At 42.1% G+C, this 26,187-nt stretch overlaps 2 protein-coding genes across 5 annotated transcripts in view; one reads left to right on the top strand and one right to left on the bottom strand.

Annotated features, from left to right (window-relative positions):
• On the bottom strand, positions 1-18,194 carry qtrt2 (queuine tRNA-ribosyltransferase accessory subunit 2). 3 transcript variants are annotated; one of them, XM_086306284.1, is made up of 9 exons: positions 17,812-18,194; positions 17,467-17,728; positions 17,318-17,373; positions 15,271-15,347; positions 14,957-15,166; positions 13,027-13,226; positions 10,925-11,094; positions 5,761-5,875; positions 1-5,604 (listed from the first exon to the last, which is right to left on the bottom strand). In XM_086306284.1, exons 2-9 carry the CDS (start codon positions 17,682-17,684, stop codon positions 5,352-5,354), a joined length of 1,299 nt encoding a protein of 432 aa, XP_086162410.1. In that variant the 5' UTR covers positions 17,685-17,728; positions 17,812-18,194; the 3' UTR covers positions 1-5,351. The 3 variants fall into 3 exon arrangements, with proteins under 3 accessions (XP_086162410.1, XP_086162411.1, XP_086162412.1); XM_086306285.1 differs by having other exon boundaries at positions 17,898-18,194; XM_086306286.1 differs by having other exon boundaries at positions 10,943-11,094; positions 17,467-18,194.
• Positions 17,402-26,187, top strand: part of ccdc191 (coiled-coil domain containing 191) — a 17,740-nt gene continuing 8,954 nt past the window's right edge. The window contains exons 1-10 of one of the 2 annotated variants that reach the window (XM_086306282.1): positions 17,402-18,638; positions 19,161-19,199; positions 19,333-19,468; positions 19,585-19,737; positions 21,018-21,196; positions 21,336-21,559; positions 22,832-22,976; positions 23,859-24,049; positions 24,253-24,496; positions 25,752-26,173. In XM_086306282.1, coding sequence (XP_086162408.1) covers positions 18,576-18,638; positions 19,161-19,199; positions 19,333-19,468; positions 19,585-19,737; positions 21,018-21,196; positions 21,336-21,559; positions 22,832-22,976; positions 23,859-24,049; positions 24,253-24,496; positions 25,752-26,173 — 1,796 coding nt within the window. In that variant the 5' untranslated portion in view covers positions 17,402-18,575. The remainder of the gene's footprint in view (positions 18,639-19,160; positions 19,200-19,332; positions 19,469-19,584; positions 19,738-21,017; positions 21,197-21,335; positions 21,560-22,831; positions 22,977-23,858; positions 24,050-24,252; positions 24,497-25,751; positions 26,174-26,187) is intronic. The other variant, XM_086306283.1, reaches the window with a different exon arrangement.

The raw sequence follows: 26,187 nt of genomic DNA, 5'->3' as shown, positions 1-26,187 counted from the left end.
AAAGTAATTTGTTACTCTACTGGCATAATTACTAGTTAACAATACAAACCTAAGGCAAAGTAGGGGCAGCCACCTGCTGCAACTGGTTGGAGATGAGGGGAGGAAGACCAAACAACAGTCTACAGTCTCAATCCCTGTTCTAATCAGAAACACGAATATGATCTATTTTTTAGTGTTTAAGTTTGAATACAAAGCTGAAAACACAAAGCAAAATTGAAAATAATCTTAAAGAGACGATTTCTCCTGTTATTGGCAGAAACATGACTTCATAAGACCAGGCTCTGGCTGCTGGGCTGGGGTCAGCATATACTTATCTTTCTGCTAGCTTTGTACTAGCATGCTGTCTGTGCAGATGTTTGCATGAACCCCATCCACCTCATCCCTGCACACGTGCAGTAGGAAAAAGGGCATGTTTGCTGTTTTAGTTCCATCCTGCCATCATGATGAAGAACTTGCATATCACAAGTAACATCATAACTGTAACTGTAATGTGATTACTGAATTTGTATTTGAAATGCTCCAAAAGGCACCAACACCACAAACATGACTGAGAGGTCTAGGACCAAGGTCAGCGACTCCAATTATCTGAGGTCAGAGCTAGCCAATTGTCTCAGGAGCTAGCTGTCAGCTGGAGACCACAAAAATGCACAACATTAAGGATGAAAACAATATAAATGTTTACAGAGCTCACTCATTTATTAGCCATGAAGGATATAAGTAGCTACAGAGACTAAAACATTTTTATTGTGCAAGGCTCTAAACTTAGCTCTGCTGTAAACCTAGATATTTTAACATGAAAATCATGGGCACTGACTCGCTTTTCAAGCCAGCCTCTAGAGGCCATTCAAGCAGCAGTTTTCACTCTTCTACACTGGTCTAATTTTTCAGCCCAAGAGGCTGTCGCTTAATGACTATCTGTTGACTTTGAACAATAAGCATTAATCAATAATTAATCAGTAAGAATGTGCCGGACATGGATTCATTTAACCTTATTTCTAAAAATGCTCAGAAGAGAAAACAGAGTCTAACGCTGTTACAGCAAAGTTGTGCTATTAGCCTGTGGAGCTAGGCTTTGTTTTCTGTAATGAGAATTCATACCACCCACTGCAACAGTGTGGTTTAGTAACATGTTTAAACAGAGAGATTACTGGAGCTCTTTGGCAAAAGATTATTAAGCTACATCAGGTTTTGGACAGTGAGTCAGACAATACAGGCTTGTTGTTTTAAGAATTAATAAAGAAAATAGAGAAAATCACCAGCCTTGTTCTTGAAAAACGAACTGGAGCTCTGAACAAATCGAGATAACGGGCTCCTGGGCACTGAAATGTAGGCCACCCACCTCTCTTTACACAGAAGCTAAGCAGGAAAAAAAATGTCTTTTTGTAATCATTCTGAATCCCCTTGTGCCTATTTTGCATCTCTCTGTAGTCATTTTGTGTCTCTTTGTAGTTGCGTTATCAGTCTCTTTGTAGTCATTTTGCATCCCTTTGAAAGTTGCTTGACTTTCCTACAGGAAACATTCAGAGCTTTTTAACTGGTTCAGGTGGCTCCTGGGCATGTGGCCAGTGGGCTTTTTCAGTAATCCACCCATGGCTCAGACAACCAAAGCTCTTTTTTTCAAACCAAAGATTTAAGCTCCCATTTCATTGCGGACACTGGTTTATATAAGTGACAAATGCAGTCACTGAAAAGACTCTAACAACACAATCCCCCACACATAAACCCCTCTGCTGGCCATCATTTCAACCACAATAACACCCCCCACACCACTGGCTTTATGAGACTTTGTCATAAAGCCATGTTGTTTCGCAAGGGCAGCTGAGCTCACTCCTTTTTCTTCTTCTTTTTTTAAACGTTGCGCTGTCATGACAGCAGCTAACAATCCAGCTGCCGTGTGAAGTGTGAGATAAATGCTCTGCTCACGCTGCAGCCTTGTCCAGAAGAGCGGAGAGGAAGAAAGATACTTGTAGCGATCAAGCCTGAATGGTTCTCTCCATCTGTGTAATTGGTTGAAATGAGCTATGAGGACCACCTGCTGACTGTCATTCAGAGCTCTTTTACATGGAAACTGTGCCCAGTGTCAGAGAAAGAGGCACACAGGGAACGTTACCATCAGCCCTGCTCTGTAAAATTCCTCGGAGGAAATTAACTCCTGTGCATTACGAGATCGATTATATTGTGGTTGGATTATCTTGGCTCTTACTTTATGTAACTAAATATCCACAGCGAATGTTTAAACTGCATTCGACTGAGATAACGGCTATTTAGATAAGTGCAAATTTAAAATTAAAGCGATTGTTATGTTGTGCAGCTTCTTTGCAGCATAGCCAGTTTAAAACAGCACCAGTCAACATTTAAGATAAGCTGTAATAAATTTACATAAATTGTAATAACTTTCCCAAGAGTTGGCGAAAACCAAAACCTCGCTTTAAAGCAACATGCCCAAACACCAGCTCATCCCTCAGTGTTTGACTATGCAGCACCATATTTTCCACTAAAAAAGACCCACAGTAAGTAAAGTAAAACTTTAATTTATAGCATTTTTTTAAAAACACGACAACAAATAGTTACCCAAAAGCAAGTTTAAAAAGGCGAGTAGTTTTCAGCTGCTTATTGAAGATCTCAGGCTCAGAGGGAGAAAGCTCCAGAGTCTGGGGAGCACACTGATGCAAAACGTTCCCACAGCCAGCAGAGCCTGATCACATGACCCCAGAGACCTGCTGGGGATGTATGGATGTAAAAGTTCACTGATGATCGCTGGTGCTCATCCATGCAGAGACAAAATCAGAATCATACAGCAGATCCTGTAGTTAATAACAAGCCACTGCAACTGAATTACCAACTTTAATACACATCTTTACTGCTTCTATAGGAATTAAGAGGGTCAGTAGCAGCCAGGTGTTAATAATTGAGATCATTTTCTTAACTGATCATCAGCAAGTGTGAGCGCCTCTATAAAAGGAGAAGTCTTGGCAGTTTGCTGATCTGGAGTATTCAGACCAATGTGTTTGGGGAAAAAAACCCGGGCACCTTGCAGACTCGATCATTAACTCCTCTGCATATCAAAATAATACAGTGTGAGGCTGTCGGTCAGACATCTAAACTGTGGCTGAAAGTGGGTCATAGAACAGGACAATGATCCCAAACACAGCACGAATCTACAACAGAATGGCTTAAAAGTAAAAGAATAAAAAGTGCTGCGGTCCATACCTCAACGTGACTGAAATGCTGTGGTGAGAAATGAACAAAGTTGTGTGTAAATAAAAGCCTGCAAACCTCAACGAACTGAAGCAACGTTGTAAAAAGCAAAAGAAAAAAAAGAAAAGGAAAAAAAGAGCCGGCCAAAATTCCTCCACAAAGATGCGGGAAACTGATAAAGCCAAACAGAAAACAATTCAAGTTATTACTGCTCACGGTGCTTCTACCAGCTACTAAATCATGAGGTGTACTTTAGTTCATTCACAGGACTGTAAAAAAATCCCTATGAACACTCCATTTTTTCACAAGGACTGTATTACTCATTTCTTATGCATATTCTGAAGGACAGAGTGCAGCCTTGTGTGAACCCGTGTTAATGTAAATGATATTAAACATGCTCCAAATTCACAAACCGTTCCCACTTTTACACCTTCATTTTCTCCTCTTAACACATTCAAGCTGTTATGTTTAAACTCGACTGCTACGCTCCTATTTAGATTCCTATTTATTGTGCTGCATCTTATCATTACTGCAATCACTTATGTTCCACTTCTGGAGGTCACAAGCTTAATAAGTAAACCAGGGCAAGAAAATGAAAGATCGGCTGGGGTCTGGATTCATTAAAGGAAAATTCATTCAACAATCAACGGTAACAGCCTCAATAGGGTTTGTAATTAGTGCGTATTAAGCAAGGGTTGATTTGTTGCGCGGGAGAAAAAAAAAGGCACATTACATAAGTAAACTGCTGTTTTGTTAGCTTCCTTCTACTTCTACTGTGATTGTTTGAATACAAGATATCAATATCTATACAGCAGTTTTCCAGGGAAATGAGGGCAACAGCCATTTAATTCATTTCCTATTTTTACCAACTAACCAGGGGAATTGACTTTACAACCTTCTCTTCAATAGTTTGTCTGCTGCCATCCCATTAAGCCTCAAAATAAACCTAGGCTGAAGGTCATTGCTTGTTTTGGCCTTCACCCATCTTTTCATCTTTTTTCAGCCCCTTTTATGTCTTTGGGCCTTTAGCATTTATGCCCACCAACTGACGACAGCAAATCCTTCGGCCCACTCGTTCATAACGCTGGATGCAGTTAAGGTAATCCACAATGTAAATAAAATCCTCATTACTGTTACATAAATCTGTCACAGTCTCCTCTCTGCAAGTCTGCCCCCCCCAACAGACGTGTGCATGGTCTGGCAGTCAATTACATCCCTTCACCTTCACAAAAAAAGAAGAAAAAAAAGCCCCCTCCACCATGGCAGGGGAGGCAGCAGAGCCCCGTATCTTTATCTGATCTTTATCCTCTCTCAGCAGCACGAATGGGGGGAGCTGTCAGTCTAAAACTCCAGCTAGCCAGAGCTCGCCAGAGTCCTCTTTAATGCAAAGCATCATCTCAACATAGACGCTGGTTAGGCAGTGAGGTTGAAAACGACAAGAAGTCAATCTCCACACGTTTGAGAGGAGGTATCCAACTGCAACATTATAAATATTCATGATGCACGTAAACAAATGGTAAATGTTTGATTAGGACTGATCAGTAAGGTATGAAATGACAAAAACAAAGCCTTCCTGGAATCATATTTTACACATGACCTGTTCACATATAACAGGAGAAACAGTGGCATTTATTAATGTCTCCCCGCTAACAATTGATCACACTCGTTTGGTTCTCCCTCTGGTCTGTGCTTCTATGTCACTGAGTTCAGAGGACATTAGTCATCTGCCGACCTACAATCAGACCACATGACGGTTTCAGTCGTCATCAATAGTCCACCACCATCCATCCTCACTATATGTTTTATGCAGGTTCCTTCTGACCTCATATTAAGCGCCTTTTCTTCCCTCAGCCGCTGAACCCTGACACAGTCTCCTCTGCTCAGATCAATAGACTAGGACACAAACCCAAGGCACAAACATCAAAAAGTTTTCTGTGTGCTCCTTTCTCCTTTCATCTTCTTCTTTAAAGCAAAGAGATGGCAGCATATGGAGTGTGTCATTCTCAAGGACAGTTCAGTTCGTCGTGTGACCGGACTTGGCAGAACAAGATAGTACTTATGATTGCCTCTGGCCATGTCACTCCACTGAAGAAGATCTCTCCCCCTTAGTCCCTCAGCTCATTCCCTCTCGCATCTATTGGCTTCCATCCATCTTACTCTTTTCTCTCTCTCTGCAGGCTTCCATCCCCAAGTACTCGTTTCTTGAGTACATCCAGTTTATCGGTGGCCAACGCTTCTCTTAAGGCCCCGAAGAAGCCGTGATAGTGGGCTGTGTTGTGGATCATGAGTAGAACTCCAGCCAGCAGCTCATTGGTCACCAGCAGGTGGTGCAGGTACGCCCTCTGGTGGTTCTTACAGCAGTAACAGCCACACCCCTCCACCAGCGGCCTAAAGTCGTCCTGATACCTGGGCAGAAGTTCAAACACAGTTTGAGTTTAAGTAGAATTCATGAACAGGCATTATAAATGTAAATTAGATCTTCAGCAAACACATGAAAGAAAAGAACTTGCAAACACTGCTACTTAGAAAACCCACTGGGGTATTACAATAGCTGCTACGAACCTTTTCTCTTTGAGGTTCATCTCAAAGGGTGTCATCTGTGTTTGATCATGATGATTAAGATCGCCATTCTGCTGGCTCTCCCCTGCTGTCGCCTTCTCTTCGTTCAACTCCAACACTGCCAAAACATGCATGCATCGGTACAGTGTTATCCTAATAACAAACCGTGGGTAACACAGGAAGTCAAAGCTGTCCTCAACATGAAGAAGAAGGCTTTCAGGAGCAAAGTGAAGGAGGAGATGAAAGCAGCACAGCGGGAGGTGAAACGCTGCCTGAGGGAAGCAAAGGACACCTACAGGAGGAAGGTGGAGCAGAAGTTGGAGAGGAACAATATGAGGGAGGTCTGGAATGGTGTGAAAACCATCACAGGCCACAACACCAAGAAAAGCACAGTAGGGGGGACTGTGGAGAAGGCAAACGAACTCAACAACTTCTTCAACAGGTTTGACCAGCCCACAACCCCCCCACCCTCACCCTCACCTTCACTACAGAGTCCTCTCCCCACTCTCCTGCCTCCCTCGCTTCCCCCCCTTCCTGACACCATGACACCCCCCTCCTCCAATCCCTCTCTCAGCAGCAAGACATCTCCCCCCCTCCCCTCCTCCCAAACATCTCCCAGTGTCGGAGTGGAGGATGCCATCCTGTACCTCCTACACAGAGCCCACTCACACCTGGATGGGGGAAAAGGCACGGTCAGGATACTGTTTCTTGACTTTTCCAGTGCCTTTAATACCATCCGGCCCTGTATGCTTCAGGAAAAACTGAACAGGATGGAGGTGGACCCCTGCCTGGTGGCTTGGATCTCCGACTACCTCACCGACAGACCACAGTACGTCAGGCTGAAGGACATCACGTCTGACACTGTGGTCAGCAGCACAGGAGCACCACAGGGAACTGTGCTGTCCCCTCTTCTCTTCACCCTGTACACCTCTGACTTCTGCTACATCTCTGAATTATGCCACATTCAGAAGTTTGCAGATGACACGGCCATCATGGGGTGTATCTGGGATGATCAGGAAGAGGAGTACAGAAGTCTGGTGAGGAACTTTGTCGCATGGAGTCACACAAACCACCTGCAACTCAACACCTCAAAGACTAAGGAACTGGTTGTGGACTTCGGGAGGTCCAGAGCAGGTCCACTGCCGGTTCAGATAGAGGGGGAGGAGGTGGAGGTGGTCAACAAGTACAAGTACCTCGGGCTGTGGGTGGACAATAAACTGGACTGGTCATGCAACACAGAGCACCTGTATAAAAAAGCCCAAAGCCGACTGTACTTCCTCAGGAGGCTGAGGTCTTTTAACATCTGCAGGAAGCTCCTGAGGATGTTTTACCAGTCAGTGGTTGCTGGAGTACTTTTCTATGCTGTGGTGTGCTGGGGGAGCAGCACAGCAAAGAGGGACTCATCCAGGCTGGAGAAACTGATCAGGAGGGCTAGCTCTGTGGTCGGCATGAAGCTGGACACTCTGGTGACAGTGGCAGAGAAAAGGACATTAAAGAAACTGATGGACATTATGAACAATGCTGGGCATCCTCTGCACACGGCCATAAACAATCAGAAGAGTCTGTTCAGTGACAGGTTGCTTCTCCCCAAGACAAGAACTAACAGACTTAAAAACTCCTTTGTCCCACACGCCATCAAACTGTTTAACTCCTCTCTGGAGGGGAGAGGGAGGGGAAACAGGAGGACAAAGGAGGGGGGAACAACTAAGCTGTAGTGCCTCTTCACCTCACTGTACAATACCTTGTGCAATACTTTTTGTAAATAGTCAACAGTGCAATAGACTCAATACTTGAAATGTGCAATTCACTTGTATTTTTATTTTTTATTCCTATTTATTCTATTTATCCCCTTCGTATATTTTATTTATATTTGTCTCTGTATTTATATATATATATATATATATATATATATATATATATATATATATATATATATATATATATATATATATATAACAATTCTGTAACTGTAACTTCGGTCGTTGCTGTGCTTTTTGGAAGTCGAATTTCCCAGAGGAACCCACCCGAGGGATTAATAAAGTTCTATCTTATCTTATCTCTCTTATCGTATAAATCCCAGCACAGATCCCTGGCCAAATGGCATGTCCCATTGCAGTATGACAGCAATAATCAAACACGTATCACCGCAGCTAACACTTATACATCCTTTTTTTTCCCCACTATTTGAATATAACATCCACAGTCACTGTTGAAAATGGCATTGGCTCCAATTGTGGCTGCAGCATGAGTGATTGAAGTCATTAATGCAAAGGGGGGTGGGGGTGTAGGATAAATACACAGCTGACTCAAACATTAAGATGCAATTTTTTTACAATATTGGCCATCCAGATGCATAATATTACCTATACTGATATTATCAACAATAGCAAAGTGAGAAGCAGAACTAACAGACAAACTGAGGCATTTATGTGTGTAGCTGCTAATAAACAACAAACACCCAACATACAGCAGAGTAACAGAGGCAGAGCTAGAGCTAACTGAGACAGCCTTTACCAAATCATAAAACAAAACCTTCATTGGCAACCTGCACAATCTAGAGTACTCAGTCTTCCACGGACCCGGACTTTCTTGTATTTTTTTAAATGGTCTTTAGCAATAGTTCTCGAGGCTTTCTGAGGGTCTTTTAGGGTTTTTCTTTGGGCATTAGTGATTCCCAAAGACCTATTAACTCAACCTCAAATCTCAGTATGCTGTGTGGTGTCTCCTTCAAAAATTGCCTCATCAGAAATGTCTCAGTGGCAGAGTGGCTATCAAGAAGCCATCATTAAGGAAGGGAAACATGGAGAAGAGACAGAGGTATGCCAAATTACACAAGAGTTAGACTGAAAATCAGTGAGCACAGGACTTATGGAGTGATGAATCAAAATTTGTCATCCATATGTATGTATGGAGGAGCTCGGCAGACAATATTGAGTGTCTACATTCATCTTTGAAACACGTTTCAGGCTCTGTCAAGGTTTACGGCTCTATTTCAACCATTGCTGTTGGGGCTCTTGTCAAAATTGCTGGAAAAATGAAAGCTGAAAAGTACCATCAGCTTTAAATCTGCCATGGAATACCGTCTGTAAAACGTAGATAGGAGAACTCACAATGCAATACTATCAGTTGTGCTCTTTATACTTTATTTCCACCCGTTCAGTTTATTTCACGTCTCAAATATTTCCACCCATTTCACATTTTCCAAACAAAACATAAAAAATGAGGGGCACTTCCGCACAGTACTGTAGTTTCATAGGCTTTGAATGGTAACTCTTGTTGAAGAAGAGCGGTTTTTAATAAGAGGGCTGTTGTTTAAAGGAGGACCAGATCTCTAGCCAGAAACAGACAAAAGATACAAGGAAGACTGGAGGGTTTGCTGGAGAAGAAGAAGAAAAAAAAGTGATCCATAGCAATGTCTGTTATTAAAGATAGAGATTAAACGGTAAGAGAAGAGCATAATGGGTTTAGTGGAACCCAAGAGAGGTGATGCAGAGAGCAACAAAGTGCATAAACAAAGCAGAAAACGGAAATTATCATGGTGTCTGTGTGGAGCTTAAAAGGGGAGGTGATAAGCTTCAGAATAAAACTGGATGGAATGAAGCTTGACCAAAGCTAATAAAACATCAAGAAGCGAGAAGTAACTTTCACTGGAGATTAAATTTTGCACAAAGAAAAAAAGCAGCAACAACACAAACTGGATCTAAGAAGAAAGAGACTGGAGTTCGAAGGCTATCATTGTCACAGGCCCTTCATAAAACCATAAGAGAGGAAACGCAGAACTGCATCTCACACTGCTGCGTGTAAAACACATCTAAAATGTGTACTCTCATCTATTTGAACTAATGAGCCAGGTCAATGAGTTCATCTTTACAAACATTTAAATTTATATGATCTGAAGTTAGTTTAAGCACTATAAGTCAGAGGCAGCAGCGACGTCATTACCGCCAAGCTGATAAGCTGCGCTAGTTAGCTTTTACAAGGAACAGCTTAGAGCCAAACAAATTTAGCTGCAATTAGCAGACACACAAGCTGTGCAAGCTGTTTTTACCTTAAATTACACATTTCTATGGCGTGATCGTTTTCATACGCTAAAATCTCCTTAGCTTTGTCTCAGATAAGCAGTTATCCTGCCTTAAAGTGGCAGAAATAGCAGTGAGGACACATAAAAAGATTGGAGGGGCTTCTAAAAATAGAGAAAGAAACCGTGTGACAGATGAATACTTTAAGTGGGTGACAAGGGGGGAACGGGTGAATTAGCATATGCTCTGACACGTCTAAAAGAACCTTAACTGGCTCCTGTAGATTCTCACTGGGGATAGCGATCAGGATGGCTGTAACTCTGCTATCAGTTTGATACCATTTCACCCACCATGAACTGCATTTCTGCTCGTAAGTGATTTTGTGCTTCTACAATACACACAAACACAAACAAAAGCATAAGTTACAAGCCATCATGCGCACATCAGATGTCAATGATCACAAGTAACACTTAATTTCTATTCATTACTTGAAAACCGGCCGCAGCAGCCGTCAGCCTCGTTTCTCACCAAATTAAAACTAGATAACGGCATCGCTGTGAGATGAAAGCCCTTCGTCCGTTTGTTTAAGAACCAGGAACATTAACTCCATCCTTTTTTAACTCACCATCAAAGGCTCCTCCTATGGAAATTAACAAATCTGCTAGAGCATATTTAATCATCACTTCTGTTTTATCAGTTAACTCAGACTCGGTGCCATTTAAGACATCAAAGTAGCGTCTGTTCCCCTTTCTAAAGAATTAACACTAATACTTTTTCATACATGAAATCCACTATATTTATATCCTTTTAATCTTTTCACACTGCTCTGGTCATACCTCTTTAATCCACTATTCTGTTTATCACTCATGTGTATTCAGGGTTCATGCTGGAATACAAGTGAAAGGCAAAACTATGGAATTATTAACAATAAAATAAGATGTTTTATTCATGGAGTTCGGTCCTGAGGGGCTGCATGCATGAAACATAAAGAGCTTATAGATTTATATGTGTGCACAAAAACTACCAATGAAGTGAACTTTCTTTTCACTTCAGTTTACTTTTACTGGCTGTAATGACACAACTTCAGCTGATAAATGTGAGGAGGTCTAAAAGTGCTAACTACGTCTCAGCACAGCTCTTCACCACACCTGCAGGGGGCGCTCTACCTGCGCGCTCTGGGTCCGTGGAAATGTCAAAGCCGAAGGAGAGAGCGCAGCCTCGCTCTGTCGCCAGGAAGGGGAAAAAACTCTCAAACAGGTCCACGCCGGCCTCGACGCACGCCAGCACCTCATCAGGTCGTCCCACACCGTGCAGGAGTCTGAGAGTCACACACAAACGCGCACAAAGACACCAAAAATCAATAGCCTGAACACTCAATAAATGAAACGTTGATGCAAAATGTCAACAACATATTACTGGCAGACAAAAGCCTTTCACAAACACCAGCAGCACGCTTCTTCTCTGGAGTGTTGGTTGGCTCGTTGGTGCCTTCCCCATTTCCCGGGCTCCTCCTGACTCTCTGCCTCCAGGCATCAAGGTCAAGGCGAATTTAGCATTCGATAATGACTCATCTCCACTTTCTGGTAGGAAGCTGCTTCTCTAACAGCCAGAAAAACCAGCGGGGATGCTGCCCTATGGTGTTCCAGATGAGCCTGTTAACAAGCCAACTTAGGGAAGCTCCTGATCACAGACCTCTCATTTCTGATTACAGTAGCTCTGTGTAGCTCCACTCTTTAAGCCACGAGCAGAGCTCCTCCATCCCCTCCCAGAGAGGTGGGCTCATGTGACATGATCTCCAGAGAGTAAACTCCTAAAGGATGATTCAGTGTGGAGGAACACCCCCCCAAAGTCTCTAAAGGGACTGTAGTCTGCCATGTTTTAAGCTGCATAGAAAGATGTGTCTGAGACAAATGATTATCTGTCCAAACTGATCTAAATTAATTATCCAACAGGACAAAACGTACATTGTATTTAGGAGCAAATCTTCAACCGAGGTCACAATAAACTCCTTATCAAAATAGCTGCTGATGAGTTTTTAACCTTTTCCCCTTTAATTAAATTAATGATGTATCTAATAAAGTGGCAGTGACTGTGTATCATGCTCTTAGAATTGTAAAAGGAAATGCGGACGTGGATTTTCCAACCTAAAAAATACTTTTCTACTTTTTCCTTTTTGAATGTGCACATTTTGTCTTATAAAAGTGACCCAAAAAAACTGTCCCAGCAAAGAAGAAATGTAATAAAGAGCAACGCAATGGATGAAAATTAAATGACACCAGCACTTTAAGGTCGAGCTGAGATAATGAGCGCTTGAAGATTGCGGAGGGGGTGGGGGCGAGGCATAGCTGCTGGGTTTTCACTTATAATTAATCAAGCAGGACAATTAATTGATTTTGCAGAATACATCAAATGCGGCTTCTCAGCCTCTGAATTATAACGTCTTTACACATTAATTGCTACATTTATCAGAAATGAATGAGCAGCTAATCGATCTGTCAGTTAAATAAGACTTAATGTGTTCCACTGTGACAAAAACGTGGATTGCCTCTTCAATACGTTCACAAATAAAATCAGTACAGTCGGTTGTTGTTGTCCATTTCCACTCTTCTATTTAGTTTTATCATGGCTGAACAAACAGGTAAATTAATAGATGAAAGAAATGAGGGGAAAAATTCATGAGAACAATTTTTTTTCGAAAAAATGAACAGAAAGTTCAAAATATCTGTTGCCATGACGTCTATATCCTCCTGAACTGGAACAGCTGGAAACGGACATTTTAACATTTTTATTTTCTGATGTTTTAACCAAATAATTAATTGAGTAATCTGCACATTAAACCGTTGCCAGTGGAAATCCTAAATTAAATATTTGACCGAGTAAACATGACTATTCCGTGGTAATGGGCATTTTTAAGCCTTTAGCAGAGTGCATTTTTCAGTAGTAATGAAAACAATTATTGATGCTGAAAATAATGACTAGTTGTTGCCCTGCAGTGAGATTCTGTGTAGACACAAAGCTTCAAAAGTCAGATCTCCAACTGCTAGATAAATGCACAGCGTGGAAGAAATTGTCCTGGTGGCACAAAATGAAAAACAGCAGCAGAGAGGGCTCGTTTGTTTAGCCCCACTATTGCTCTTTCTGTTTGGTCCTGCCTGACTGTGTTCGGTGAATGCTTTCCAATTCAATGATGGGAAAAACTGTTTGAGCTGTAATCAATTCACAAAGGTCACGTAGCCACGAGAAGGCAAACCTGGGTTTGTCCTCAGGCAGCTCCTTGATCATAGCAGTGATGAGCTGGGTCCTCAGAGTTTGGTCCATGGAGCCCGTCTGGAGGCCGTCCAGACAGAATCCTGCCACGGGCCTCTTGGCGGTCTCTCTGGCAGAGCGTACTCTCTCTTCCAGGATGTCGCCTCCTTCCACCACACCAAACACCTCAACTCCCTCCAATTCCTAGAAATGACAGACAGCGAGGGGACTAGAAACTGCCAAAACACTCCAAAATGACAAAAGAAAGAAGGAGCCAAGAGATCAAAATCTAGATTTTCATGGGCACGCACTAGAGCTGGGCGATATATCGAGTTTTTGAAACATATCGATATATTTTATACGAGATATAAGATGTGACAATATCCTTTATATCGATATAGTCTATGTTACGTTATAATTATAGTTGTGGAGCCGCAAGTTTGCCTCTCTTTCGTCCACTTTTGTCTCTACGCAACGTTACTCCGCCTCGCCTTCACTGAAGACAACTCCCCCTCCTCCCCCATCGCTTCACGTGCAGGCAGCGACAAGACGGACACGGCAAATCTCCGTTAACGAGTTACTGCGCATCGCCCCATGCGTGGGGCTGGACGGCGTCAACTTTGGTAAGCTACGGAGCTGCACCGCTTGATAGATTGTCGCGCATTACGGCTACCGAGGAGCTTCGCGGAGTGATACGTACTGTGCATCAACGTAATATTACCGTATTGTGTGTGTATAAGGACCATAAATGGCACCTGTAAGAGACGTGGTTATGAAGCGGATTTCAAACTCCAGGCTATCAGTCACGCAGTAAAACTTGGGAACAGAGCAGCTGTGAAATCTGTCTGTCTTTGTTATTACGCTCAGCGTCTTTTAGTTTACATTTTGACTGCACAATTGTGAGCTCTTTGTTTAGCACAAAAACAACCTTGTTTTCTTTTATTTATGGAGCATTATTTAATGAATGCTCATAATTTAATTTTGAGTAATTTTTCATGTACATCTGTGCTGTATGTTAATAAAAGTGCCTGTGTGACATCTGGGACACAGCTTTGACTAAGAACTCTCTTTTTGTTCTTACTTTATGGCTTAAAAAAAATATCGAGATGTATATCTTATATCGCCATCCAGCTAAAAAATATCGAGATATGAATTTTGGGTCATATCGCCCAGCCCTAGCACGCACGGTCCTTGACAAGATTTGCAGCTGCAAAAATAAATAAATTAAAGGCTTTAATCTTGCCAGAGCCCATCTGCAAGTTTGTACATTCAAGGCACAAATTTGACTGCAAGTCACGAGGAGCTAAGACAGTCCCCGTAGCACCCATGTCATGAATTACCTGCAGAATGCTGTCAGTCCTCTCTGCTTAATGTGACTCCAAACTCTCAGTTTATTGTCTCAAGGAACATTTGGTTTGCGTTCAGGTGAGGAAACAGCTTATAAATTTACAAGCAATTAGCAAAGACTTAGAGAACATATATAAGCATAGAAAAAAAAACACTAATATGTCCTAAGGCTAGAGGAGAACATTGCTTTTTTTTAATCTATTATCCACTGAGGCGTAAAAGAGCAAAGATGTCATATGCACGAGTCACGACAGTTCCCCCGCACCTCTTCATATTAATCCTTTTTACTCAGTCCACCCTCTCATGGAATGAGCCACTCTTTGACTGCAATCAAAAGAAAGCAAAGCAGACTATTCTATTAGTCATGCTTAATGCTGCACCATCACACACCTGCTGATAGTGTAGATACCCACTGATAATGAATTCATCCTAATCTCACTGAGCTTCCAGCTGTAGTACAGATGCACAGCAGCCCCTGTCACAACTGCACTAACGTCAATCTTTGTCTTGTGTGTCTGTGCGATGCATGACTCACTCGCAGATGCAAGCGTGCTCAGCAGCTGATAAAGTGTGTGTTCACTGTGTACCTTTGATTTTTGGTGCACCAGCAAACACTCGTCCAAATGAGCGAGAGTCCGATCCACCGACTTTCTGACCCGTTTGCGAGAAGCGCTGTTCTGCCAGGTCTCTCCGTCGCACATGCTCTGGTACCAGTCTGGCTGTACGGTCTTCTGAAGAGCCATGAACTTGGCCACCGTTAGTTCTATCCGCCCACCGCTGCCCCACACTGACACCGTCTAATAACAAAGCAAAAATATGTGAGAAACCCATTTCACCTGTGATCGCACCCAGCGGTAAAGTCACCAGGGCCTTTAGTTTACCACAGCGTGAGCAATGTCACCTTGTTGGTGGTGTAACCCGTCGGGCTGTGCGTGGCAGGGTCGTGAAGGGAGCAGTAGAGCACAGTATCATGAAGACCTGAAACCAGACGTAACTGCATCACTCACAGAGAACACAGCAGCAAAGGAGTTAAGAGGGTCGAGCGTGAAGCCAGGTGACAGAGCGAGGCGCTTCGACTCTGCATGTTAATGTGACGACTGAGAGAAGAACGAGCTGTGTCCTTATCAGCAAACCCAGCCGCTGCAGAGGATCAGAAGGTGAGAAAACAAAACTGTCTAATAGCAGCAAAGGCTATTCAATCACTGCTTGTCCCTTCAGGGGCTTCAGAGGCAGAGGCAGTAGTAATCAATGATAGTTTATTCCAAGTGATGATATCGTGTGTCTAATTTTCTTAAAGTGGCTGCCTGAGGCTGGGTGAAGCCCAGGCCACGTCCACAGCAACACATTTTTGCTTTCAAATCTACAGCTTCTTTATTTACACCTACCCATCACACCACTCTGGCATTTTAGCTTCCCTAAACGGGAGACTAAATAATTTTCAGTGTATTAAAATAAAAATGCAGTTGCCATTTTTTAAAGGTTTATATGGTTGGTAAGCATGGCACACTCACCAAAATGCTGCACATTTGCTTTCATTACTGTACTTCTAGAGGAGCTCAGACTGAATTTATCCACACATGTCTAAATGAATGTGTTTATTATGAAGGAGGAAGCGTTATCCCCTCCCCCCAATTTCTCTAGCCACACCCATACTCAATCGAGAAATCACTTAAATAGGACCTGTATGAGAAAGTGGAGTGGAACAAAAAAATCCTCAAAATCATCCCACGATCCAAGAAAACAAATAAAAAACTAATTTTAACTGCAATCTATCAGCCTGCAAAAGGTTATCAAGTCATTTCTAAAGCTGTTGGACTCCAGCAAACCACAGTGCGACGACATTATCCACAAATGCTGAAATCATGGAACAGTGGTGAACCTTCCCAGAAGTGGCCGGCTGACCAAAATTAACTCAAGAGTGCAGCGACGACCCATCCAATACGTCACAAGTATCCCTGAACAACTTGCAAAGAACTGAAGGCCTCACTTGTCTCAGTTAGCGTCAGTGTTCATCACTCCACCATAAGAAAGAAACTGGGCAAAAATGGCCTTCATGGCAGAGTTCCAAGACAAAAACCACTGCTGAGCAGGAGAAGGAACATAAAAGCTCATCTCAGTGTTGACGAAAAACAACTTGATGATAAACAAGACTTTTTGTAAAACACTCTGTGGGGTGATGAGACAAAAGTTGAACTTTTTGGAAAATTGTGTGTCCCATTAAATCTGAGGTAAAAGTAAGACAGCATTTCAGAAAAGAAAGATCATACCAACAGTAAAATATGGTGGTGGTAATGTGATGGTCTGGGGCTGCTTTGCTGCTTCAGGACCTGGAAGACTTGCTGTGGTAAATAGAAAGAGGAATTCTGCTGCCTACCAAAAAATCCTGAAGGAGAATATCTGGATATCTGTTCAAGCTAACCATGACCTCTCTTCTCTATATGGATTTATTTTTCTTTTGTTAACGTGTAATATGCCACTCTGGAGCTGCTCCAATCACAAATCCACTACTCTACACCCACCTGTGGATCAGTAGTCTCCTGTATGGTTAAATGTGTGACTCGTCAGATGTGCTAAATTAATTTATTGTGCCATAAATCTAATAACAAACAACAATAATAATAGTGATAAATGGAAAAAGTCTGAATATCAGCTCCAATAATCAGAACGGCAGATAATCAGTCAACCCCTCTGCAACACTTCATATTCTCCATTTAGGTAAAAAAAAGAAAAAAGAAAAAGAAATGATGATAGATTACCTATTAATCAATACTCAATACATATGAATACATTGGATAAGCTCTGGTGTCATCATAATTTAAGCGTAATTAATGGTGTCTTGTTTGAACACCTGTCGTCCTCTTCTTCTTCTGCTCTCATTACTCTCTGTAAGATAAACATGCTGAAAGGAAAGAGAGGAAGAGGAAATTATGAAAAATGTAAATTTTTACCTGCGAATTTTCTGAATCCATCCTTAAACTCCTCCAGCACCTCCTGGTGCTCAGCTCTAGAAGGAGAATGGTTGAGATGTGGTTTAGATTTGAAAAATAAAAGGAGATCACTGTGCGTGCTTTGGCGTTTCCATAATGGGACAGCTTACATGTGGGACAAAGTGATCTGAGTGACAGAGGGGAGACTGATCAGCGTGTGCAGTGTGTCCTGAGTGAGGTGGGGAACGGTGCCAAAGTGTGTGTACAGCAGACACCCCGGGATCTCCAGTGAATGCTGCCCCGTCCTGTCCAGTCCCTTCAGGACACCCAGCCGACTTCTTCCCTGAACCACGCGGGACAGCTCCAGTTGCATCCTGCTCCCAGCCATAGCAAAAACTCCAGTCGAAGCGCTAAAAGGACTCCCTCCAACAGCTGAAATAGTACGAGTGTTACTGGTTTTGACTTAGCCACGTAGCTAGCTAGCCTTCCCACTCACGTGTATTTGGAATATTTACCGCTCTAAGTCCGACACTTGGATGAAACCTACACACTCACAGGGATGCTTGTTTACGTGAGAAACGCTGAAAATCAAACAGCTCACCAACAAAACCTCATGGGCTGACAGGAACTACAAGTCGCAGGAATATGTCGTCATCAACGGCGAAGGCACCGCTTAAAAGAAAAAGTTCGGGTTATCTCAAGAACCTTTTTTTTTCTTCTCAAAACATTCAATTGTGGCGTTATAGGTGGCACTCCATGTAGGAAAAGCTCTTTAAATTATAATTATATTTTTTTAAAAATTGAATTAAACATTCTAATAATTAAACATTTTACATTAATTTGTTGAAAGACTTTAATTAGAAGCAAAGTATTTAACTACTTTATTAATACATGTTCGTTATCATTATTCTTTTAATGAATTTCAGTTCTCACTGAAGGACCTATCAAAGTTGCTATGGTGACCCAAGACGCTGAACCCCCAGCTACAGTCTTGTGGGAAACGTAGTCCTGAAAATCTTAATTTGTGGAACAGTCATCCAAAAAAGAAAGCCAATTTACTCCATTACCCAGAATCCACCATAACAGTAACTCGACGAGAGTTATGCTTACCACTTTTAGGTTTTCGAGCACTTTTTCTAATAACGTTTAAGCATATTTTGACGATAGAAATTGAAAAACGTTGACTGTTGCGCTTCGCGCACAATTTTAGTAAAGAAAAGACACCAACGTGATAACTGGGATTACATCATATTAAGGTGCAGTGCTGTATCAGGTGATTATGGCATTTCCAGGTCACAATTCTGACCTGTTTAGGTGGAGAAGAGTTGGCTCGGCAAACAAGGTAAGTCTAGTCTTTGGATTCGTGTAAATTCATAGACTGTGCTAAACTGAACGCTATACTGCATCTGTTTTCCCCAGTAATATCCCTGAGAGAGGGAAATAATTTGGCTAAATGCTCTTTGAATAATAAAGAAGGAAAAGCACATCTGTGTTATTACCGTGTATAAACTCGTGGCTCATGTCAGGGGCCCGTTCAGAAATGTCACCCGGCCCTATCTCTGATACTCACATGCTTGCAGGAAAGCTAGCAATGGCACAGACTTTTGGACGTGTGAGAAATGATTTCGAACTAACCTGCTGATTTGAAGCAGTGGCTAAGCTTTTCTGTGAAATAATCCGCAGACTTTAGGCCCTTGGCTCAGCCTCCAATTTGCAGACTGCCACCGCAGCTCAAAGTGTCTCTGAGCCTGTCTAGGCATTTTTAAGCACTCAAAGGTGACCATGAGGCCAGCATTTTTTTGTGTGTGAGAGCTCTTTGGTGTTTCTTACAGAGAATATTAGCTTACACTAATCTTTCTTTCAGATTCACGTAAAGAAAGGTGATATTGATCAGTGGAAGAAGGTAAGAAATGTGTGTGCTCAGTTATATATATTTTTTATTTATTATTGAGTTGAATGTCTTTGGGGGTTTGGGAATTGTGTGACGAAATTGTTAACTTCAGCTTTGCATGTGTGTGTCCTTTCCCTGACCTCAGCGAGTGGAGATGGCCTCAGAGTTTGCTGTGTCGGAAGTCTTCTCACACAAAAAACCTCATTCAGGAATCAGCAGCCTAGCTGTACCATTGCAAAGCACTGAACAGCTGAGAGATCATGATGAGGCTTACAGTGAAGGTAGGTGCCTTATAATAAATAATAATAAATAACCTGTCTGTGTAGAAATGCTATCTATATAACCACATAGAGTACAGCAAGAGGGATGATGATATATGGCCTGTTGTTTGTTGCAGCTCAGGCCCTTTTAGGTGACTGGCTGAGTAATAAGCTGCGGCTGGAGTTGGAATTGGAGGATGAAGATGACCTGATGTGCTCTGCTGAGAGGACAGGCACAGCTGCATCAGCTAGTGCTGTGCCTGCTGCTTTAAACTACAACAACTTTGATGGTATAAAATATTACCTGATGAGATAACCCAAAACTCATTATTTATTAAGACCTTCTCCATTAGACCTGTGGCCCTGATGGACGAGGCAGTACAGAACACCTTTAAAGAAACAGTGACCTCTAGAAGATTTACTCATGATTATGAAAGGCTCATTAAAAATTCAGTGTGGGTTTTATATTGCTTCAAATGGCCTCTGACTGCTAGGCTTTATAAGAGTATTCAAAACAATCAGTATGCAGTACTGTGCAAAGGCCTCAGGCCACTGCTCATTTATTTTTATTATTAAGCTTCCAAAGAACCATACTTCCTTGTAGTTTTTTAAAGTGACCAATAGTTCTCCAGGTCTCAATGTTTTTCTATATAAACGTATATCAAAGTACACTAGAACTGGACTGAAAATCAGTGGCAACAGGTTTGATGGAGTGATGATTCCAAGTTTGAAAATTTTGGTTCAAATCATCAAAATATATGGAGTAGGTCAGGAGAGAGGTGCAACATTTATGTGTTAAACATGTTTTATGTTCTGTCATGATTTGGGGCTGTATTTTACCAGTGGTGTTAGGGGTCTTGTAAAAATCGATGGAATTATGACCTCAGAAAAATAGGATCAAATTTTGATCCACCATTGCAACGCCATCTGGAATGCATTTGACCGGCAACAAGAAAAACACACGATGGAACATTGTCAGTCATGGATTGGCCTTCCCAGAGCATGGATCTCAACATTATTGAGGCAGTGTGAGATCATCTTGACAGAGAACAGAAGAAAAGGTAGCCAGCATCTAAAGAAGAGCTTTGAATGTCTTTTAAGAAACCCGGAGAGCTATTCCTGAACACTACTTTAAGAAATTAGAAGAAAACTGCCTAACAGAGTTCAGGCTGTGTTGACGAATCAAGGTGTTCGTACCAAATATTGACTTTCAAGCATTCAGTTCATTAGGATTGTACAAACTGTTTTTGCATTTTATACTGCATGCACATTTTATGATAAATTAATTCACATTTCCTGCAAAATATAAAGAAAATATAAAGGTGGCTGAAGACTTTTGCACAGTACTATTTCAGTCTGCATTACAGTACCATTGGACAAAATGTTGCCTGACTTGGGCATCACACCATTAATCTTACAAGTATTGTGCAAGGAATTAAAAGCACTGGTTTCCAAGATAGAAGGAAATTAATATTAAAGCTCGAAATGTTGAAAAATGGTCATCAATAATGTGAAGTACAGTCTTTTACAAGTACTTCAGTTGTCATATTTCTTTTCCAAAAATACTTAGAACTCTATAACTGCCTTGTCGAGGAAGAAGAGCAGTCAGCTGTCAAAGGCTTCCTACAAGACCTCATGGAGCAGGAGCTGTTGGACTCCAGGATGATGGAGGATTTGGCACTTGATGCTCATCAAACCAGAAAAAGATTTAGAGACCCGATCGTTACCATGGAAGCCCGACACCAACAGGTAGTCCGTATCAAGAGATGCGAATGCTGAAGGTTTGGCTGTTGCTGTTGTGATGCATGTCGCTGAGCAAATCATCTGGAATGACGTGTGTTCGTGTGATGTTTGCAATTGTACAAAATGCTGCTCAATTCCAATGCAGGTGCGAGAAAACAGGGCCCAACGGGAGGCTGAGAGACAGAGGCAGCAGAGAGAGAGGGATGTCCTACGAGCTGCCAGAGAGGAGGCGAAGAAGAGGGAACAAGAGGAGGAGATGAGGAAAAGGCAGGAGAAACGCAGGCAGGAGGAGATGGTTCAGCAGGAGATGGTGAGGCTGAGGCGGCAGATGGAAGAGAGGAGAGGCCTGGAACAGACTGTTCGACAGAGGTAGGAAAAGATTACAACAAGCCGATTTATCACCCAGCAGATCACATTGTTTGTGATCTGGTTTGCTTCACCTTCCTTCCTGGTGGAGAGAATGGATTAGTGGTAACCTGTTGACAAGGAGAGCTGTGATCAGCCATATCAGTCTGGTGAGCAAAGATAAAGCTGCGTTGTAAATCATGCTCTCACTATGAGTGTAAGGCCTTTCTTTACCACAGGAAATGTGTCATAACTTTAAATATTCCTCATGGACAGCAGTCAGCAAGTGTCACAACATATATCTGCGATGCTGTCACTATATCATATTAATGATTTTTTTGTCTACAGTTAATAATACTGACAAACTAAAAAGCCATTTAAGGAATTAACAAGAGAGCTGAGACTTGAAGGATTATGGGAGGTGAAGTGTTTAGAAAGAGACCACACATTCTCTATGAACTACAAAATGACACAATATATGAAACTAAGAAAAAGTACCACAAAAAATAGAAGATTTTATCCCAATTAGCATCATTGTGCTAACAGTCTCATGTTAGCTGGCAAGGCTAATGTTTGGCTACTATAAAACATATAGTAGCCAAACATTAGCCTATATAGCAACACCATTAGTGTTTCAGGTATTTGTACAGAAACCAAAAATATAATAATGGTTATATGGAACTTAGAGGTTTGAGTATTGAACAGGTTGTTGTTGATTAGTAGTCTGGGTCTGTGTGGCTCAGATTGGGCCTTTTGTGTGCAACTATCCATGTAAGAAAGTGATCACTCCATGTACAGGCACGAAGTCTGATATCTTCTTGGACAGGTGTCCATGCATCTTTCAGTTATTTCTGACCTTTTCATAAACAACATGAAGCCCCTTTAGAGGAATGGTGTTATATTTTGTATATATTCATTTTTGCTTTATTTGTTCTTTTTAAATATACTTTAAGAAGTTTGTATTGCAGTCAAAATCAGATAAGGGCAGCACCATGGATGTTTATTTGGATATTGATTTGGACATGAGATTTGACCTTATTACATAAAATGATACTACAGTATCTCATTCATGACAGTGCTTTCTTGAGGTCAGAGGTCAAATGGGGCATAATGTTTGGATGCAAACTATAGTGTGATATTTAGCATACCAGTACCATTTCTTAAATTTACACGGGGTGCCTTAAGGCACACAGGTTTTTATGTTTGTATCTTCTGTGTTATGCACATTAGGTTTATGTATAATGAAATGTGCCACATAAAGAAAATTGCCATTATGTTTTATATATTAATGTACAGAGAGAGAGGAAGAGCAGAAGTGCAGATCACAGCCAGAAACCTCCATTCAGCTCCAACACCTCTCATTAAACAACAGCATGAGGACGCTAAGCGACTGTATCAAGAACAAATGATTCAAAGAAAGGTTCACATTAACAACCTTAAGGTTGGTACCTGGAAGCTAAGTATGTTTGTGTAAATACTGTAGATTCAGTTGTGTTAAGAAGTTTGCATACACTCGTCATGGGAGTGAATGTCATGGTAGTATTGGGCTTTCACTGATTCCTTTGAACTGGTCTTGGTGGATTGACTGTACAGCAGACATTTTGATTGGTAAACTTGACAAGACCAAAGCCTATTAACTTTCCATTAGTGATAATAATTGGCTACAACTGGTAGTTTCTTTTTCACAGAGTGAAAAGGATTTGTTTGACAACACTCACTGAACTGGCCAATACTGGCCAAGGAACTCAGGAAAAATCTAAGAAGAAAATATATTTACATAAATTGGCAAAGGTCACTTGGAACCATTTCTAAACAACTGCAGATTTCAAGATCAGTTCATACAGTTGCACATATGTACAAGTTATTCAGATGTGTCCCCAGTTTCTGAAATAAGACCCAAACTGTCACCCTCAAATAAGAGGAAATTGGTTAGGATATTCAGAGACCACCAAGTCTCAAGCCTGCTCTGAACTGGAAAGTGCTGGAATGCCAGTGTCTTGGCCTGGAGAAAGCTTTTATGGTCAGACAAGGCAAAGATTAGGCTGGTTGGCCCCAATAACAAACCTAACAACACTGTACCAGCTGTCGAGCATGGTGGCAGTAGCATCATGCTCTGAGACTACTTTGCTGCCAGTGTCACTGGTACATTACACAAAGTGGATGGAATATTGAAGGAGGAGGACAGTTCAAGGAATCATTAAAAGCCCAAAATTACTATGACATTTATGCCCATGATGACTGTTCATAAACTTCTGACCACAACTGTAGGTTGCTACTATATATGTGAATTTATGTTTCGCATGAATTTGTGTATATGGTTTAGTGTCTGCAAAGGCATTTCTCTGGGTGGTATTCAGTCGTGCTGGACCGAAGGCTACGTATGGGTAAGGCCAAGGCTCTCTATGACTGGAAGAGGCAGCTAAAAGCATGGCGGGCGTGGCGAGCAGTGATGTGGGCAGAACGAAAGCAGCACGAGGTGGCAAGAACAGAGGAAGCACTGCGAACCGAAAGCAGGCAAGAACCAGAGATTGTTAACATTAAAGTAGCTCTTATTGTATCATCGATGCCCTCCCCTTCTACCAAAATCTAAAATCAAACTATTAATTGAGAGTATCTCAACAGGTCACTCATTGACTGAGAAGCATTTATATCCAGGGTGCAGTGACCCAGCAGTAATTGAGGGCAAGAAATATGATCACATCCGTATCCTCCTCCAGACAGTGCCAGCTGGCTGCTGAAAGTGACCGAAGGCGGTTGCTACGGCGATGTCTGAATGAGTGGCAGCTATGGTGTCGGACGGAGAAGGAACAACGTGAGCTTTTGGCCCGGCAGCAGGAAATCAAACAAAAGATGGCTGCTCTAATCAGTGCTGCATCAGCAGGCAAACTCAAGGCCACAGAAAGTCTGGCTTATCGGCCAATAATGGCCCCACCGGAGGCACCAAACCGGACCACAGAGAAGGTGAGACTCACAAATCCTCATGTCATCAGCAACGGTGCACTCTCTTCATTAATGATTCCCACTGAACACAATCTGAAAAATATTACAGCGAGTGAAATCATGACTAAAACATCAGCTTTGATAGGCGGTGCTGAAAGCCTAATTACAGAGGCAATTACTGAGTTTCGGAGCTTAACTGAATGAAAAAATTTCCCTTTTAACGTTCCTCTTTGCATGAAATAACCTGACCTTTACTCAGCCCTTCAGCCAAAGAAGGTTTTGAAATATTTACAACTCTTTAGAGAGCAGGGATGATGAACAGGAGGGCAGAGACCTGATGGAAGAAATGCTGGAGAAACACATGAGATGCGTTGGCTGGTTTAACCTTTACAGCAGAGAGTTGTTTTGATGATGTTTTCTTTCCTCGTGTTTACTATCTGTCTCTATCGTGACTCTCTTATAAAGGAAAGTGATGTAATTGTCACAGTCGGCTATGTGGGAGGCAGGAACTTGACAAAGGGACAGAATAGAAACACAAAAGGGACTAAAGGCACAGAATCATAATAAACACCAGGAACGTTGAACATAAACAGAAGGCTATTGAGCTAAACCCCGGATGAACCCAAAAACCTTTAGTGCAGGAGCACAGGACTAACGGCACGAAATAAAACGAAAGCAACCCGTAAGGGTAAGGAAATAAACCAAACGCGTAAACACTAAGAAATAAAGAAAGACAAATATCAACAATAGAGAATGAAGAACTATAATGTTACCTCCTTTGACAGTATCACAGTATCACCTTAAAGCACTTGTTGCAGGCTGCTGAGTTTGCATCTTTTGTTGTGAAGTACAGCCAGACTTTTGACCGCTTCGCCTTGGGCATTTTTAATCTGTAGCTCTGCTCTAAAAGAACCTACGTACCTGGACCTGCCTACTATCCTCAGAAATGTAAAATAATTGGCTAGAAAGTGTATCACAGCTCAGGAAAAAAAAGCACAGAAATAAAGCACCGAAATGTGCGCTGCTTTTCGGTCTGGTTACTACCGTTTATGTCAGAACCGGTGCCATCATGGCACCGGATACCGGTACCCATCCTTACCTATCAGAGACTTTTTCTGTTAATGTATCAGAATTCTAAAAGGACAAAGTCTTAGTAAAGTTTGAGCAGCCTTGAGAGACCAAGAGAAACTTTTACTGCATCTGTGTTGTCGCCTTAGGCTCTATGTGAACCTAGCTTCTATGTAAAATCCCACCTTCTCTTTTCTATTCTCCTCAGGAAGATCGCTACAGCTCTGACACTTTAGCCCCCGAGACCTCTGCACTACCTCAGGAAAAGAACCCTATGATTACTGCAGCCCGGCCCTCTCAACCGTGGCAGGTGACCCGACGCCATGCAGCACCCACAGCTGCTGAGCTCCACAGGGCATGGCAGAAAGAGGAGGAGGGTGGTGCCTGCACCCGTTCGGTATTGGTATCACCAGGCAGCAGGTTTGAAAACAGACATGCTGCCCAGAAGCAGATCATCGCACAACAGAGGAAGCTGCTGAAAGAGCAGCAAGAGCAAATTACCCGGCTGAAGCAGGAGCAGAACATGAGGGGCTTGAGGCTGGAAATGGAGAGAGCTGCAAAAGTTACCCAGTCAACAATGCTTGGAGGCTTGAGACCAAAGACTCGCAATATTGACACCAAGGTGGAGAGGTATGTTCAGTGCA

This window comes from Aulonocara sp. 'chitande type north' Nkhata Bay, linkage group LG9 (assembly GCF_057382095.1).
Source record: "Aulonocara sp. 'chitande type north' Nkhata Bay isolate Kocher_YH1m ecotype deep benthic linkage group LG9, A_spYH_male_GT1.1, whole genome shotgun sequence".
NCBI classification, from domain to species: Eukaryota; Metazoa; Chordata; class Actinopteri; order Cichliformes; family Cichlidae; genus Aulonocara; species Aulonocara sp. 'chitande type north' Nkhata Bay.
This window is presented reverse-complemented; position numbering and strand designations above follow the sequence as displayed.

Excerpts from the sequence above, each read along its gene's own strand:
- qtrt2 (XM_086306284.1), bottom strand. The coding sequence starts at position 17,684 with ATGGCTGGGAGCAGGATGCAACTGGAGCTGTCCCGCGTGGTTCAGGGA. Across the intron at positions 17,374-17,466 it reads CAGATCACTTTGTCCCACAT|AGCTGAGCACCAGGAGGTGC; the intron begins GTAAGCTGTCCC and ends TTCTCCTTCTAG. Across the intron at positions 11,095-13,026 it reads CTGCCTGAGGACAAACCCAG|ACTCCTGCACGGTGTGGGAC; the intron begins GTTTGCCTTCTC and ends TGTGACTCTCAG.